Raw genomic sequence first — 18,810 nt, 5'->3', positions numbered from 1 at the left:
CCTCGCCACCTCTGAAGCTGTGCAAGCCCTGGGGGACGCAATTTCTGGGTCTCTGTTTCTTTGTAACTAACTAAGGGGGCACCTCTTCTGCCTTAAATGCTGGGTACAGGTCCACGAGCAGAACCTGGCCTTCCAACTCATTAAATCCTTATAGGCAGCAGTGATCAGCTGAACCTCCTTAGCAGACAGCATATGACCAAAGCTCAATTTCAGAGGAAGAATCTTTAAACCACTGTGGGGAAAAAAAGCTAATCTCAGTTAAGATCAGGATATTTGTCTTTGGCAAATACGGGAATGAGCCCAAGACATTGCACGCTGCCTTTCCCCCACCCTAGGATGCGGGAATCCCTTTATTTCCCAGGGACGAAGAGCGGTTTCCAAAAGCGGGTGAGGATGGGGGTGGGAGTGCGGGCAAACCCGGCGGGCGCGGGCAGGGCCCGGGGCCGGTTAAGCACCACGGACAGAGGCAGCCCCGGGGCGCGCGGCGGCCTTCGTCTGCCGGGACGGTGGAGCGTGGCCCTGCCTGCCCCCGGGCTGTGCCGTGGCTCCCTCCTGGCTCTGCTGGGCCCCTCGCCCGAAGTCATCCCACCGCCGACACCGCCGCTAAAGGACGTATGCAACATCTGCACCAAAAAAGACAAAACCCAACAGCACCCCGGGGCTGATTCTTCATCTTAACGGTCTTCAGCCTTCTGCGTGGCGAGCGAGTGAAGTGGACTTGGCAGTAGGTGCCTCAAAGGGTGATGCCAGAAACTGAGGACTTGAACTAAGGATTATTTCCACCTGAATTTTCTGAAACTGCAAGTCACTAGAGTCAGGGTGGCCCCAGTCATCAGGAAACCACTCAAAGATAAGCGAATGAATGGCACTTCCTAGCAATTACGCCCTTTCACCAATCCCCTGAAAAAGCACTTGACACAATCAGACGGAGAGAGAAGGCAAAGGAAAATGCTACTAACATGCATTACGTTTGCAGTTTTAAATAAGAAGCTTCACTGACTCTAGTACTACTTCCTGAAGGGGAATTTTCTTAAAGATATAATCAACAGAAAAAAAATGACTTTGAATTTTCAAATTTTCCTGTGCTACCTGTTTATTTTAGCATGACACATACATCCCAGCTCATGAAGAATTACATTACCTTCAGAAGCAACTCCCCAGCCTTTGTGAATTCTGTGCTTTTTTTCCCCCCAAGTTAAAGCTATGGTTTGCAATTCATCTATTATAAAGTAGTTTGGCCACATTTTTGCCTAAATCAGCCTTTCTCTCTTCCCCAGCTGCAAAGTTTAGCCTTACACACACACTTTGGGGATTAAACTTTTTGCCAGAACTTGGAAAAAATACAGAAAACGTGGTGGGAAACTAACCTATGTCAAGTGTCAGTATTAAAATGACAAAAAATAATCCACGCAATGATTTTTTCCCGCACCTTCCATTTGAATAATCGATAGGCTCTTCTATAGCTAACAGCATGGAAAAGAGGTTCCACCAGCCCCACGATTTTGATATGGACCAGGAAACAAAAAAAAAATGTGCTCGTGTGAATCAAGCGTAGGAGAAACTTTAAACACTTTCATGATCGCGGCTGCTCATGGGCACCTCGGGGAGAGCAAGGAGAGGAACGGGCCCTCACCACGACCGGCCGTGGAGCGGGCTTTGCTGCTGCACCCACAGGAAAGAGGGCTGCTGCAGATGGGCGCAGTCAGCCACCCCCAGCGCCACGTCAAGGGGATCCCTGCTCCGCCGCAGCTTCCTGCCTCGCCGCACGGGTGACGGCTGCCGCCACAGAGCCGCTGCGCAGCAGCTGCCTGTGGTCCCGGCCGGACGGCTCGGTCAGGCTCGGCCTCCCTCCAGCCCTGTCGTGCGGGTGGAGGACTGAAGGTAAGGGTGGCAAGAGGAGCAGCATATCGGGGGGAAGGGGTTGTCGCCCTTATGTCATGCTACCCAAAGTTCAACGCCATCTGTAGTGCAGAACCAAGCAGAGACATTTTAAGGCAAGCGAGGCGCAGATTTATTGCAGTAACTCATTGGGCAGGTGACAAAGCGACGCAGAAACTGGCTCTCCGCTTGCCATTTTGGCTGGAGCTGAGGTGGATTTCCAGCAAGAGAAACGCCAGCACAGGAGAGCGGCTCCGCAGCACCCGTGCTCCACGCAGCGATGGACGCACACACCCTCACAAGGAAGGCACAACCACAGGCAGGCACTAACTCAGATATGCCATGATTTAAGAGCTAAAAATGACAACTAGAAATAATTTTACATGCTTTCACAGAACTATCAGAGAGTGTGATTGCAGTGGGCTCAGGAGCCATGAATCAGGCAGTTGCCTGGGGCGGTGATTTCATAGCTAAGCAGGAACCCAGCACCCCTCCGAGAGCACCAAATGCCTCCCATGCTGGTATGGGCAAATGTTGGCAGCTCAGCCCAGGAAAGGGTGAGTTGGGTATAAATCCCTTCCAAGGGATTTGGTCTGACTGCAGCCTCAGCCCTGGCGAATGCTTTTAGAGCCAGGAATCGGCAGTTGACTGAGGGCTCCACCATGCCCTGCTCAAGTAAATTACTTTCTTCCCATCTCTATGCCACAGCATTTATTTCTTCATTAACATAACTTATTTTCGGTTTATCTGCACTTAGTAAGCTAGGTGGCAACTATTTTCACTGGGGAAAAAAAAGAGGCCTTAAAGACACCCCTGTCTGAGCAGTCTCATTTCTAAGTGGAACTTATATTAGCAGTGGAAAACCAATATTTCGATTTTCTGGTGCTTCCTTCAATATTACACGCAGTACAACACTGTGCCGTCTGCTTACAGACTGCTACAAAGACAGCTGCTTGGCCTTTCTGACCTGCCTGAAGTGAAAAGTGACTTACAGAACATGTAACTTGCTACTTCCAGGAGCAACTTCTCCATAAAGTTTCTAATGGTGGAGGTCCAGTTTTCCTCCTCCATGCCACATCTTAGACAACAAGCTTTTGCACGCCCTAAAAATTAAAAATAAAAAAGCCAAACAGATGTGATATTGATTATCTACAAATAAACACCACAAGCCAAACCAATAAATATAGATGATGCTTTCAAAAGCTTAATCATTTAATGTCTCCATGTAACATTGTTAGCATTTAAATGTCACACTAAATATCATTTCTAATCTATTTCAGTATGACAGTTTGTTTACTACCTCCCCCGGGCAAGCTGCCAGGAGCCAGCACTTTTTCTCTACTTGCTGCAAGAGTATACCTTCGGGAAATGTGATGCAATTTGCAAATTCTCCTTCATCCGGCTTCTTCCTACTCCGTGTAATTCGATTTATGCAGAAAAAACTAGATTGCTGTAGCTGTAGCGCACCTTTCCCTCCAGCTGCACCAGCTGAAGGAAGCAGGTTGGCTTCAGCGTCGGACCGGGCTGCGGTGGATCCCAGCACAGGGGCTGAAACACTCACAGTTTGTAAACTCAACCACTGATTCAAGAGATATTACATGTGCTGATGCTAGACATTACATGGTGACCCACATTTGGGTTTTTTCATGTTATAAAAGGTTTTATTTAACTTCTCCACCATCTTCTGAAAGTAAGGAACAGCACACATGAGCAAACAGCCTAGAAAAAAAAAAAAAAAAACGTGGCTTCTCGATGAGGATTTCATAAAAAGCAAAGCTGGAGTAGTATTGGAAACAACAGAAAGGTTAGTAGGGTTGTCCAAAATCAGGCCCTCAAAAATGATAGAAGAGACCCAAAGTTGTTTATATCACCTCAATTATAGCATCCGCTGGACCTTATGAGTTCTGACAGTTTCTTAATTGCATGATCCCGGCCTGTTCCTCCACAAAACCTACAGCTCAGTGCAGCTGGGACGGCCGCAGGGGCAAACTCAGCTGCTAAAGCAAAGGAGTGGCGGTGGCACAGCTGCCTCCCTTTGCTAAACCAGCCGGGAAGAGGCACGCTGAGCGTGCTAGGAAACTGCGGGAGGAGAAAAGGCAGCTGTGCACTGGGAATCGCCCAGGAGAAGCGGGTGCCCCTGCTGCCCACGGTGCCGGGGTCCTCTCCCCGTCCTGAGCCAAGGACGGCCAAATGCAGCTGGGTGTGAAACCTCCCGCTCCTTCTGCCTGTCACTGCAGCGGCCCAGTACTGAGACAAAGATACCGCCTGTTTAACTGGAAAGGCACAAATTCGGCCCATCTAAAATTATGGACCATAGTTCCCCCATTTCCTACAGAGTCAGGAAAGAGAAGGGGACACTGCCACAGGGAGCTGTAGCTCCTGTAAATCTGACTTACCCATCAGCCATACCTGTTTCTTTCATAGAATCATAACACCGTTAAGGTTGGAAAAGACCCTTAAGAACATCGAGTCCAACCATTAACCCAGCACTGCCAAGTCCACCACTAAACCATGCCCCTGAGCACCACGTCTACCCGTCTTTAAATACCTCCAGGGATGGAGACTCAACCACTTCCCTGAGCAGCCTGTGCCAGTGCCTGACTGCCCTTTCGGTGAAGAAGTTTTTCCTAATATCCAACCTAAACCTCCCCTGGTGCAACTTGAGGCCGTTTCCTCTCGTCCTATCGCTTGTTACTTGGAAGAAGAGACCGACCCCCACCTCGCTACAGCCTCCTTTCAGGCAGTTGTAGAGAGCAATAAGGTCTCCCCTCAGCCTCCTCTTCTCCAGGCTAAACAACCCCAGCTCTCTCAGCCGCTCCTCGTAAGCCTTGTGCTCCAGACCCTTCACCAGCTTCGTTGCCCTCCTCTGGACACGCCCCAGCACCTCCATGTCCTTCTTGTAGTGAGGGGCCCAAAACTGAACACAGCACTCAAGGTGCGGCCTCACCAGTGCCGAGTAGAGGGGCACTGTCACCTCCCTGGTCCTGCTGGCCACACTATTCTTGATACAGGCCAGGGTGCCATTGGCCCTCTTGGCCACCTGAGCACACTGCTAGCTCATGTTCAGGCAGCTGTTGACCAATTCCATTAATTTTCGTTGATTCCATCCATGTCCACTGATGTCATCCCATGCCGGTGGCAGCCGCAGCTCCAGCCTACCCCGCTGCTCTTCATTGATGTGTGGTGATTCTGGGCAACCAACCTTGGCTTCGGGGCTGGAAAAAAAGATAAAAGAGAAAATAGCCATGGCTTTGGACACAGAAGAAAGCAAAATTTCTGGTTTCGGTTGCACTGAAGGTCTCTTCAGCTGGTTCCTCTGTTTTCTGGTGTCATCATCCAGGGATGCAGCTATGGAAAGGACTGACCGGCACCAGCCCAGTGTGCGCCTTCACCCCCCCCGGCTTCTCCTCCACATGGGGGCAAGAGGAGTCCGATGGGAAAAATTGCAACACCTAAATTAACCACTTGGATCATTTTTCTGAACTGATTGGGGACCAATTTGGTGTGGCTTAAATCAGGGATGAAGAGCATGGGGTGCAAGGCAGGGCAGCCCCCCAGCTACTGGACCTTCAGGACCCACCTACGTTCTGCCTCTGGCCACAGCTGGAAGCGACACCAGCTCTTTCATGCTGAGGAGACCCAGTTCAGGCTGGGTTCACATGCTTGGGGTCCTGTGTCCACCCCAGCCGGCAGCAGCGGGCTCGGAGACGTGGTGTCCCAGCCACACACCCCCTGTCCCTTAGGGAAGGGCAGCTCAGCCGGCAGCGCCTGTCTCACCACCAGCACTGGGGGTGATGCACAGGCAGAAATTTCCCTTATTATTTCACAATCACCGCTGAGTTTAACGCTCAGAGCCGAAGATGCTCTGAATGAGCTATTTCGGTTCCCTTCAGGCCAATGACACTCCCGAAGGGCTGCAATCCCCTCTCCCACGCCACCTCTTGCCCGAGCCCCCAGCTCAACACCATTTCTCAGAACTGGGCTCTGCTATCATTTTCCACCCACACGAGCCAAATTGATACATGTCAGCTTTTCCCATCATTGGGTTCATGTTACTGTACCAATAGTTTGGGGGAATGATTTTATCTGCCTTTGGGGGACGTGACACATGCTCTCTGTGCAGGATTTGCAGAATGGGGCGTTCCCAGCCAAGGGGCTCCCACCCCCCGCAGCCCCCCGTGGCCCCACAATCCCCAGGGACCACCGCGCTGCTGCCGGACCCCACGCCAGGGCACAGGGGGTGAGACCGCAGACATCTTCCCCAGGGCCACGGTGCATCCCGCTCCAGCAGCTTGGCTCAAGGGACTCAGGGACACTGGCTTTGGGACAGACAGACACACACGCACTGTACTGTGCTGCCCTGGATACACGTCAGCTCCTACACCTTCCTCCCAATGCCTGCGATGGGAAACCTCCAGTCTGGCTCTGACCCAGCCTTTCTATTTTGCAGGAAATTCAATGATTGGGAATCATCACCATCTTTTTTTCCAGGAAAACCAATTTTTCCGGGCTAATAGAAGCAATGAAACCAGAGCACTGCAGCCCAGTCCAGCCATTGTAATGTCAGATCTTCCAGTACAAAAAGAGTGCAGCGAAATTGGAACGGATTTGTTTGAAAAGCAAAGTTCAGCGCTTCCTCTGGCTATGCAATGCCTTGACTTTACTGAAAACAAAAAGCTACTTAAAGTTTAAATGTTTCTACATTTTCTAAATGCATTTAACAATTTACAATTATTTACAAGCCTCTAATCAGGTATAAGGTGAAGTCTGGGGCTCCCCTGGATGGGGTTTGCCCGAGCCGGGGCAGCGGCACCGCAGGGCCGCCCGACAGCGGCGGGTGTTGGTGTGAACAGAGCCATGAGGTGCCGCTGGCACCGAGCCGCTTCACCTGTGCTTGCAGCAGCGCTTGGGAAAAGGCATTTAAGAATTTGGGGGAGAAATGAGCCATTTTGGCCAGTCAACTTTTCTCACTACAAAATTCCCACTAATAGCATGGTTCAGCCATGGTGGGAAAGAACTGCAGGTTCCTGCCTGCTCTTCTGCTCAAGGACGCAGTGGTTTGAATCCCTGAGTTACCAGTGGTTTTCTGATGTCCTCTGGGATGGCATGGGACAATGTGGGATGGTGTGGGACAGCATGGTGTGGGATGTCATGGGACAGTGTGGGACGGCGTGGGATGTCATGGGACAGTGTGGGACGGCGTGGGACGGCGTGGGATAGTGTGGGACAACGTGGGATGCCATGGGATGGTGTGGGGCATTGTGGCCCATAGGCACGGCACTGCACAGGGCTGAAAGGCGCCGTGCCGAGCGAGGTGCTGCAGGAGCCGTCCTCACGGGGCGGGATACGTGCAACAGAGCTGAGCAAGTCCTAGTTAAAACCCAAACACCCACACGCCAGAAAACCCCCTCAGCTACTTCTTCCTTTACATGCAAGAGCATTTTTTTGTTTCTTTGCAGATGTTTAACATCTTGATAAAAGTTTTGAGGTTTTCTTTTCTTTCAAATCTGACTTTGGCTACTCGAGCTTGCCGGAGCTGCTGCCATTATGGCCAAACAATGTGAATTTTTTTCTGACAGACGGTTCAGCTGTTCCTCTCCGACAGCAGCCGCACACCATTTCCTTCTCCCAGGTGTTGCTGTCACCACCGGCAACGACCAAGCTGCGGCACAGGGCACTGTGGTCCCCAGGGCCACCACCAGGGAGAAAGGGCCACGTGGGGGGGGAGAGGTCCTCCACATCAACAGGAAAGATAGCAAGCAGTCGGGGTGCCCTGGAAAGCAGTGCCAGGCACCGGGGTGCTCCCACCGCATCCCGTGATGGTGGTGTCCCCGGGGCAGGTTGGTGCCAAGCCGTCTGCAGGACCCTGTGTGGGCAGCAGAGGGGCACGGTCAAGTGCAAAAGCAAATGTCTGCTTTTGTGTCACTTTGGCTACTGGATTTCTAACCTGAGGGTGATGCCGATCCCTGGGCACAGACCCACCTGGATGGCAGGGCTGGTCTGGCTCCCGGCACAGCGGGGAAATGCCTCCAAATTCAACCAGACACTCGCTGGGGTTGTGCTGTCCCCCATGAAACATCGACATCCAGGGCAGGAGCCAGAGGCCTGGCAGGCACCCAGCCATACGCGTCCCGGAGCTGGTCCCTCTGAGTAACTCCTTGTCTTTTGCATCAGCGAGACAAGGAAAGCTTCAGCAAATCTTTCTCCACACATAAGACCGTGGCTTGACTTTACTCGAGTCTTGCAATGCGCTTGGTTAAAAGTCGTGCACACATTCATGGCTTTCCACATGCAGCACATTACAAACACGCTCGATAGTAAATAGATCCTCAAACATCAAAGAGAAATTCTCAACTTCTCATCCCAGTATCTCTTCATCTATCAATTAGGTGATTAAAATCTGCATGGTAGCTGAATAGCAGATAATGTTGTTTAAGGGCGAAAAGTCTTCGCAGTCATTACATAATGCCCTTCTTTGGGGCGAATGGCACTTCCCACCGTCTCGCCTGATCAGCACAGGAAGACACCTATATTTGGTAGTCAATGGAGACTATAAAAATGGTGCTCTGCCAAGCAGCGAGGCAGAGAGGTCCTGGCCAGCCAGCCCAGCCAGCCCGGGAAGCACTCGGACAGCGGCGACAGGATGCTCCCCTCACTGAAGGCTGCTTTTACTCTCCTCTCCCTGCTCGAGCTCATTTCTTCCAGACCGCTGACGACCATCTCTCCCAAACTAAAGCTGTCAGAGATCACCCACCGCATCCACCAGCTCAACTCAGGAGTGCAGGTAAATGCTGCTACACCTCCTGGTGTTTCTTTGCTTCCAGACCAGGGGAACATTACTGATGATGATGATGATGTTCCTTGGTGCTTTGGGCACCCCCACCCATTTCAGCCTAGACTTTGGGTGCTCAGCACTTGACTTGGTGCTACAAGAGGCTGCTCGGGTCGGGCAGGGTGAAGTTTTCCACCTGACATTGGGCACATTGCAGAAAAAAATGCTGAGTAACAAAACAAGCTCCCCCAAACCTCCCTGTCCAACACGCAGAGCTGTGCTGGGGTGACCGGAGCAGCTTGGTCATGGGGACATGGTGGCCTGGCACTGTGTGAGCTGCCAGAGGTCCTACTCTGTGCCGGTCCATAGCACCCGCTGAGCAGCCGGGGACCCTCCTCAAACAACTGCTTGCAAGTACTGTGCAAACCTGGGGCCCGTCTTCCCAGGAGCCTGTTTTGAAACAATTTGCTGAAACATGGAGCTTGGTGGTGGTGGCGGCAGCACCTGGGGTGCATCCATGCCATGTCCCACTGGAGACGGACGGGGACATGGTGCCCCTTCCCGGGGGAGGGCGCAGCTGGCAGCTCCTTGGGGACGGTCTCGTAATGACGGTCACATAATGACAGTTCTCCCTTGTGTCACCTCTGCAGGTCCCCTGCAATGACACCCGCGTGGCACAGGTCGCCTTCACGGATCAAAAGGTAAAAGATGATGGAGAGATAGGCGGAAAGCGCATTTGTAATAAACACAGACATAGCTGGTGCCCTCCTCGCCGCGGTGCACAGCCCACGTAGCAGAGGTAGTTTTATTAGTCACCGAGCAAGAGCTCAAGTGCCAGTTGCTGGGGCTGAGCACACAGCTCAATATCGGCTGCACCCGGGGACCTGCCTCCAGTGCCTCTGCCTGCCCAGCTGCCCCCGACCCCGGCCCTTGGGCACAGCCCAGGCCCCGGAGTCACCGCACAGGGCTGTGATTACAGCTGTAAAATGAAAGCAGTTTAGGAAGTCGCTGTGAAACCTCCCACCAGTTCTGGACACCTTGATAAGTAGCATCAACTTAAATCAACTACTTGGTTCTAATAATGTTTTCCCCCACATGTTTACCAGCTATCGGAGCAGGAGCTGCTGTGCCAGGCTGCTACGGCGCTCATGAAAGTCACCAGGTGCAAGAAAGACTACGAGATGTTCATCATCAACTTGCAGAGCCTGCACGGCAAGACGGTAAGCAGGAGCTGCAGCCTCCCCCCTCGCTGCCCTGCTGTGTGGCTCCGGCCCCCGGAGCGGCTGTGCCCCCCAGGCCGGCTGCTCCCGAGCACGGGCCCTGCTTCGGTGCCAGCTGCCCAGACGTACCCACAGGACTGATCTTGCACGGGGCCAGACCCGAGCATTGCAGACCTGCACAGTGCTGCAGGATAATTTGCCTCCATGGAAAGAGGGTGAACGTCCCTGCCAGCCCTGGCCACCCTGAGCCAGTGGCCACGGGGTCACCCTGCTGGGCACAGGGGCCGGGTGCTTGTCCTGAGCAAAGCACAAATTCCCAGCCTCCCAGGGCAGCATCCTCACAACTCAACTGATTTATTCACTTTGGGAGACAGAGGCAATGGAAACAAACCGTCTGCTTGGGCTGGTGGCCTGGCTACCCGCCGTCTGAGCTGCTAAATCCTGCTCTCAGCTCTAACGCTTTTATGCTTCTTCTTCCCCAGAACTGCTCCCTGAACAATGACAACGAGATCTACCTGCGCAACTTCTTGCCGGAGCTGGGGAACTTCACCCAGGGGATGTACAGGCGCCTGGCCACATCGGCTGCACAGTGAGACGGGTGCCGCTCCGGCGAGAGCCACCTCTGCCAGCCCCGAGCCCAGGGACCTTTCTGCTGGCAGCTCTTTAGGTTTTGCAGAGTTTTTTTGCTCCTCATTGCATGCACTTCCTCAGCTCTGCCCCAGCCCTCCTAAACCCAACGCAATCCTAAAAGCAAGTCCCAGCGGGTACGCTGGGCATCCAGGATCGCTCAGCCACCTGCCTGGGACCAGGCGATGGGAAACGTCCCCTTCCCGGCAAGCACCTGGCACCAAGCTTTCTGTCCAAGTGCCGTGTGTTAGACATTACTCAGCCTCTGCAGGAGAGGTCTCGTCTGGACGACGCTGCCCTTAGTGCTCCCTCGCAGCCCTGCGGCTCTTCCAGCCGGCACGAGGTGGGATGAGACCTCTCGGGAGGGATGCGACCCTCCCGGGAGGGACGGATGCAACCCCTCGGGAGGGACGTGACCCCTCAGGAGAGCTGTGACCCCTCAAGAGGGCTGGATGTGAGCCCTCTTGACCTCCCGGGAAGGCCGGCAGGAGGGTTTGCCTGGCCGGGAGGAGCTGGGCATCACGCCTGGATGGGGCAGCCGAGGAGGCTGAGCTTTTAATTCATTCACCTCCTCCTGCAGCGCCTACCAAAACCAAAACCAAATTATCTGCTTCCTGTTCCTCTTAATGAAGGGAGGCTTCTTCATAATCGTCTTCTCTTCCTAAAGAGATCAAAATCTAGGTTGAAATGATGCATTTTTCGCTAACGAGTTACTACAGCAGCTCCGGGGGACGCCTCCCCGTGGGTGCCCGGTGGGAGCGGAGCCGGGGAAGTGCAGCATCCGAGAGCGAAAGCTGGGAGGGGAAACAGCGGAGGGAGGGGGCTGCCTCGCCGCCAGCCAGAACTGCTGACCTAACCTTTAATGTGCCTTTTGTATTGTCAGTGGGCTTTTAAGTTATTAATAGGGAAGACCAGGAGTGTCTGTAGGATAACTTTGGATCTAATGGGTGCTCATTGGCATCATACTTCTGGAGTTTATTTATTATTATATTTTATTTAAATAACTTATTTTTATACTGTGTAATCTAAAGATTCAAGACAAAAAGTCCTGGCTGTTGAAAGCTTTTCTTCGCTTGGGACCCAAAACGAAAAGGAAAAGCCAGTATTCAGAATAGGTGTTTGATTTTTAACTTATATAAGTTCTTTGGAATACAGTCATATTTAAAATACCGCTACCTCATTCTTAGGGAACTATTATTGCCTAATTGCCTTTCCATGACAACAAATGAATGTGTGCTGATTTGTAATTTATTGTTCTTCCCTCTATTTAAAATATTTGTATTACGACAGAGTTAATATATTCAAATTATCATGTCTTTTTTTGTTTCATTTCAACTTTGCACTGATGTTATAAAAGTGTTTCAGGGCTTAAGCAATAAACTATTGAATAACGAGCTTTTGGTACCAATGGTTTATGCTGCCAATTCCCCTCTTACCTTCAGCAGGTAACGAAGAGCATGGGGGGGTGCTGCCTCCTCGGTCAGTTGGCGGGGCAATGGGGTGGGGAAGGATGGCATTTCTTGGGGCAATATACAGCAAATCTACCCAGTTTGCCATTGGGAAGAAGTTTTCAAGAAAGCAAAAGGCACCAGTGCACCTACCCGGCTTGCGGTGTAGGAAAACACGGGGTGAAGGGAAAGGCTGGAGGAGCAGGGATGAAAGTCCACGCTTGGGAAGAGGGTCTTGTGCACAGGGCCGTGATGAAGGGGAGTATGTCGGGGTGTGGACCCTGGTCCGGGGGGGCACCAGGGCTGAAATGGAAACCAGCGGGCAGCAAAGAGGCGCTGCATGCAGGGGAAGGCACGGTCAGCCGATGGGCGAGGGAAGGGACGGGGCTGGCTCATGGGATGAGTGCCCGCCTGGGTGCCGGCAGCAGCAGGTACACAGGTAGGCAATAAATAGGCAAACGAGCTGTTAGAAATTGTTATAAATGCAGGATATAGCTATAAATGCATGCGATGGGGTGTTAACTGCAGGCTTTGGATTTGCTCTGGATAAATCGCAGCATTATTAGCACCAGCACCAGACATGGCAGGCAACAGAAATGTATGAAAACAGCAGAACATCCCTGCCACTGCCGGCCGAAACGTACCCTGGGCAGCACGTCACACCCAGGCAAACCCTTGTGGCCCTTTCTCAGCAGCCATCCTGGAATCGCTCTGCTTTCAGCCAAAGGAAAAGGGGGACAGCTGAGCCGGTGGCTGTGGCTTTCAGCGGAGCCCTGAGCTCGGTGGCTGCACGGCTGCTGGCACTGGGAGCCCAGGCAGGGTCTTGTGTGATGGGGAGATGCTTCAGACCACAGAGCACAATGGGGAGAATGGCAGTGGAGAAAAATTGAGGGCACGTTTCTGAATCAAGCACCTTCCTTGGGTAGGGAAGATGGCAGCACGTTCATCCCCTGAATGATGGCTGGAACGAAGGCACAGCCGGGGCCCTAGAAACAACCCTCTCGCCCCGCGCGGGCAGAGACAGGGACCGCGCCGGAGCCGGAGCCGTCCCTCCAGCGAGCGATGGGGCCATCACTGCCATCAGCCTCATCTCACCCTCGTGAAAGGATGTGGGAATTTCTTCCTTCACTGGTGACTTTCCCATCGCACAGCGATGCAGGTTTCCACCATGATTCAGCCCAAGTAGCTCAAAGGTTACATTTTTCTGTTAATTTAGTATTTTCTGTTCATTTACTCCACTTCTAGAGCCTTCCACCGTGATCACTCGGGAAACCACTGTGTCTGCAGGATGGGACCACCGCCTCCATCCCCTTCTCCAGCACCACTTTTAGGCAGGGAGCCTCCCACCACCCCCCATCCCAGACCAGTGGGGCAGGTCCGAGCATCCCAGGGAGGAGCCCGGCCCCACAGCCGCCATCCGCAGAGGCTGCGGCCGCCGTGGCACAGTCCCGCAGCCGGAGCACGCTCGCTTATCTGCTCTCCATCGAGAGCGGTGCAGGTAGGAAACGGCAGAGCACTCCGCTGGCAAATCCCTTGCAAAGGTCTTTCTGAGTCAGTGGCACTAACTTCATCTGCGGCATTTCGTAATTAGACAAACAAAATTACTCTCAGTCTGGCTGCTCCTGGATTAATTGAGCATTCGCAAACTCTTATCAAGCATCTGATGGCGAGTTGCTATTTGAGTTAGAAAAATACCTATTAGTTATTACAAAACTCCGAAGTTTCCCAGCTCAGCTAATTTCTCAGCGTGATTTCCTGCGGCAGGGCTGGTCGGTGGTGCCGGCAGAGCCCATCACCTGAACCTCGCGCAGGCTGTTCCCCGAGGGGGGCAGGACGGCCGGGACAGGCTCCAGCTCGCCGAGACGCCAGGCGCTGGAGCAGAGTCACAAAACCCCATTTTCCCATACGAGTGCCGGCGCTCCTGGGCATCGATGCCGCAGGACCACCAGCTCCCTGTCCCTCACCCGCGTCCCCACAGGGTGCCACGGGCAGGATCACGCTGTTTCGGGGGTCCCGTTTGGCCAGGAGGGCCCCCAGGTCTCCATAAGCCCCCCCGGCCCTGGGAGATAGCACTGCCCCGCTCCTACCCAGGAGGTTTTTGTCCCCACGGGCCCCAGGCAGGGCTCTGCCACGCTTTCTGTTTCTCCCCGGGCGCAGGTTAAGATAACCGTAGACAGAGAAGGGTATGCAGATGAAGGATGCTTTGCATGATTTGGAGATATTCAAATGAAACGCAAGATGGAAGAGCTCGCAGGATCGTTAGAGAAAATAAAAGCAAAGCTCTGTTATTTGAGCGTGGTCAGATCTGTGGTCTCCCCAGTTTGGCCACTTTCACCTCACGGTGTAGAGAAAGTCTTGGAATACGGAGAAATGAAGAATCCCCAAGCCAGGCAGTTTACATACTTTTCTTTTGTATGTGACCTGACTCTTACCACTGTTATCTTACGGTGGAAATTTCCTACGTTGAAACGTAATGCAAGATCAGAAGAAAATCTTGACTTTTACAAAAAAGACCTGTTGTCCTAACTGGATAGGAGCAACTTTGGAAAGTGCAGCTAAGGGAAAAATAAGTTTTTCCTGCAGGTTCAGCAATTTTACAGCCATAAATTGAGATGTGACTTCCAGAAAAGCACACACAGGTATAGATCACCAAAATATCCAGAAACTGCGAGCTGAGGAGGTTCAGTCCAAGCAGGCCATGAGCGTCCCGGTCTCGGTCCTGCTCACCTTCCTGGCGCTGTCAGCCTGCCAGGGCCACACGGCCACTCAGCTGCAGACCGCCAACTTTCTGAAGGAGAGCATCATGCTGCTGAACAAGCTCCTAGAGAGCAAGGTAGGGCTCGGTCACGCGGCTCAGACTTTACTTGCTGATGGGAGGGACAGATTGTTTTGCCAGGCTTGGCGAGAGCGATGCTGAGTTAAAGAAAGGTGCTGAGCGTGCAGTGCTGAGGCAGAGCGCATGGTTCACAGCGCTCCCAGGGGGCCGAGAGCAGATGGACGGATGGGTGTGTGTCTGTGTGTGCATGTGTCAGGATGGATCCGCGTTAGCGGTTTCTTTAGCCTGATTGCTCCTCTCCTTTCTGTCTTGATAAAGGTTTCCTGTAACAAGACGAACGTGCCAAGTATTTTTGCAGGCGATAAGGTAGGAGAGAAAAAACTAACGCGTTCTTGTTCGAAAACAATCATATGGCCACGATGGGTACTGGGAGAGGTTGCTGGGGGCTGGAGGAGAGCACAGGGCAGCCAGGAGGCAGACGAGAAGCCCCAGGAGTCCTGCCCATCCTGGTGCGGCACTGCACAGGAGCAAGGAGCCCATCGCAAGCCCCGAGCAGCAACGCTGGGCTGCCGGGCTGGTCCTCACCGCTCCCGGTGCCCAGCACGGGTGCCCTCACCTTTCCGCACCCATCTCCACCTCCAGCCAAAGTGGCATCGGCTGCTCCCGGCCACCCCAGAGGCGAGAGGGAGGCCAGAGGGGCAGGCAAGAACGGGCAGCATGTGTTTTAGCAGCACACAGGATTTTTCAAGCTTTTCAGAAAGGAAGAGAGGAACTTCTTCCTTTGCCTTGGAGCGGTGTGTCACCGTCTCACAGACACCCACACACGCCTATCGCGCAGCATCTCGAGCTCTGGTTAGACATACTATCCCTCTTTAGCCCCTTATCTGGGGGAAGGCTCTTCAGTTAGCAGAAGATTTAATAGTAGATAATAAAGTGTATTTCTGCTCCGAAAATTGCTGTCTAAGCCAAGCTCCCCGGCACCAGAGTTCCTGTTTTCACAGAAAGCCGATGCCCTCACCTTGCAGTGCACAGGCAGGCAGCAGCCGAGGGGTGCAGCAGCCTCCCGCGAGGGGCTGGGGCTGAGCACCCCCTCGGGGGGGTCCCCACACCCCTCCTGGTACAGGGACCAGCCCTGGGACTGAGAAAAGACACCCGGGACACCGCATGACCCGACGCCCGCAGACCTGGCCGCGCTCACGGGGACGGGCCGGTTGCTTATTCGGCAGTGCCATATGGGTGAAAGCTGAGGAACTCCGAGCAGGCAGAGCTCTCAGCGACCTGCCTGCGCTCCTGCAGCGAGGAGGCGGCATCGGGAATATCTCCCAGGAAAGACAATTGAATAGCTTTCTTATTACTGCCAGCACTTCACTTATTAGCTCCTCATCTTCCGCGTGTCGCTGCTACAGGGCTTTATCTACTCAAAGCACCTGACGGAGGCAACCTCTTCCCAGGGACTTTGGTTATTCCTATAGAGCCTCTGCCCACCTGAACCAGCTTCATTCCCACGGGACCCCACAGGGAGCAGCTCCCCGCACACAGGGTCCCACCCACGGGTCCCACATTTGGACCCGTGCCGGGAGGACGATGCTCTAAGCGCGTGGGTGCTCACTGGTGCACCAAACTCTGCCATGACTTCTCACCAGCGACTGACGGCACCCTCCTCGCCGGAGATGGGAACGGACCCCTGTGCGCACGCACGCGGCTGGGAAGCTTTGGCGAGGCTTTGCCATCTCCAGCTGTACTTTGCCCCTGCCCTTTAGAACAGAAACACATTATTTGCGCTGTTTTAATCTGCTGCTAATGAAGCTGTGACTGTACAAAAGGGTTTCTAAAAAAAGCCGCGTGCATCTTTTTCCAGAAAGACAACGATATAGAAACCTTATGCAAAGCCACCACGGTCACTTTGGAGCACCAGAGCTGCCACAAGTACCTGAAGGGCATTCACCTCAACTTGGTCCATTTCGTCCAAAGGAAGAGCACAGCCTACAAGGTAAGGCAAGGCTCCCCCCGCCGCCCACAGCCCTCGGCACCGACCGCGCCAGGGCCGCGCAGCCCTCCGCCTCCAAGCTTGCCGCACTTCCAGCTTCTCCCTCGGTCACCATTCTCGCTTTCACCCGGTCCTCTCCCACACCACCGACCAGCCAAGACCAGACTGGAGAAGCAGATTCCTCCCTCAGCAAGCATCCTAATAGCCATTTTTTTCCTGTTACAGGCACCATGTCCCGTAGCAGCAGGCAACACTACTTCCCTGAATGATTTCCTGCAGGACTTACGCAGACTCCTCCAACAACTAGTAAAAGGCTAGAGTTGAAGTGAAAAGACACAGTTTGTTTTTTTGTTTGTTGTTTTCTTTTTAAACTATAATGACACTGTATTTTTCAAAGATTATTTATAATAATTCTTTAAATAAATGTATTTTTGGACTAAATTTGTTGGCTTTGCCTAAGATGTTTCTTGGCCAGAAACTGAAGAGCCCAAAGGTGCCAGCTGGAGCATGGAGGAGCACTGGGCTGCAGGACCCGGCCGGCAGCAGCTATGGGCCAAGGAGCCCTGAGCTGCTGGGGAGCCCCGCTCAGCCCTCTGCCACCACCCCAGCAGGAATGCCGAGGGCCCAAGAGGAGGCTGTGCCTGGGACAGAGCACCAAGGCCAGCCCAGAAGCAGCAGGGACGAGGGGGATGGCAAGAGAGGGGAAACTGCAGAGCAGGGAAGAGAGGATGGGTATTTTCTATCCACGTTGTCAGAAAGGGGCAAGTTTGTGACTGGGCTGGAAACCAGGGCACAGAAGGGCAGCGCTGACTCCAGAGAGCGGAGCAGTGACAGGTTCCTAGATGGAACCGGGGCTTTAGAAATAAGAGGGTTTAAAACCATGAAATCAGAAGTCATTTTTGTTACTTTGCCGTATAAGTTGCAAAAAACACACAGGGCTACAGCAGAGTCCAGAGTCCACTGGCACAAGGGTGGTGCTGGCAAGAGCTATGAAAACAAAGAATTTGTCCTGCTACAGGGTTAAGGCTGGCACTAACACGAGGAAAACACATCTAAGCAGAGGAAAAAAGCCCAAGAGAAGCCAGATTGGAGAAGACAGGCCACAAACAGGGCCTGCTTCCAAAAGCCATGAATTCGGAAGTGTGTGCTTGAGCTGCAAAGGGAGATGCCAGGTCCATAGCCAAGTTCTTGGTTAAGGTTAACTAACCTTAGTTCCTTAACCTTAACTAACCTTAGTTCTCCCCTCACTTTATAGTCTATTTATAGCCTATATTTATATTATAACCATGTATTTATATGTATATGCCATTTATATATGGCATAGCCCTTTGTAGCCCAGGAGTAAAGAGGCTCCAGCAGCAACAGCAGTGAAAGAAATAGCAACAGAGAGCAAAAGTGCACTGTTGAAGGGATGACAACTCCAGCCTGCAGCAGGCCTGCGTGGTGGTTAAAGTGTCTCTAGCAACGGGGGACTGGAGTCTTGCAGGTATTTAGGTGTTTTGCAACTTACTTTGGCACAGCGTGGGAGAGCGCTTTGGAAAGTCCCAGGACTGTGCAGGGTTTGGTTCGTGCATCAACTGAGTCACAGTACTCAGGGGAGCTGCAAAGTTAGCAGACCACAAAAAACCTCTTACCTGCTGCATGAGCAGGCTGAACTGTCTTCCAGAGGAAGAAATGCACTGCAGACCAGTACAGTTTATGCAGCAAAGGAAACAGAGCTGAAACATTTCCAATTACTGCAGGTAAATTCACACTATCTGCACACACACAGGGTGCGACAGGCTTGCTGTGTAGCACAAGGATGCTTAAAACCAGAACAGCGTGAACAGCCTTCTCCATCAGCCACACCACCTATGCAGTGCACATATGCAAGAGGCAGAACATGAGGAGCACCAACTATTTCAGCGGACAAGAAGCTGCTCGTGCAGTGCTCTGGCTCAGCTGGGCCGTCCTCTTCCCCAAGGGCAGCCCGGCAGAGGACGGGCTTGAACAAGGGCCTCATCCCATTCATCTTCTCCAGCGTCTTGCAAAGCATCCTCCTGTTCTGCCTCGTCTACCTCTGCCACAGGAGCTTGTTGCCCACTGTCCTGGGGCTTGGCAAT

General features: G+C 52.9%; 1 protein-coding gene across 1 annotated transcript; it reads left to right on the top strand.

Moving 5' to 3' along the window:
• The first annotated feature begins 14,643 nt into the window (after window positions 1-14,643).
• Window positions 14,644-17,066, top strand: IL4 (interleukin 4). The gene is made up of 4 exons (XM_009464393.2): window positions 14,644-14,778; window positions 15,040-15,087; window positions 16,580-16,711; window positions 16,934-17,066. Exons 1-4 carry the CDS (start codon window positions 14,644-14,646, stop codon window positions 17,024-17,026), a joined length of 408 nt encoding a protein of 135 aa, XP_009462668.2. The 3' UTR covers window positions 17,027-17,066.
• Window positions 17,067-18,810: the final 1,744 nt, after the last annotated feature.

This window comes from Nipponia nippon, unplaced genomic scaffold, assembly GCF_047370975.1.
Source record: "Nipponia nippon isolate SJK-2023a ecotype South Korea unplaced genomic scaffold, ASM4737097v1 scaffold_17, whole genome shotgun sequence".
Classification (NCBI taxonomy): domain Eukaryota; kingdom Metazoa; phylum Chordata; class Aves; order Pelecaniformes; family Threskiornithidae; genus Nipponia; species Nipponia nippon.
This window is presented reverse-complemented; position numbering and strand designations above follow the sequence as displayed.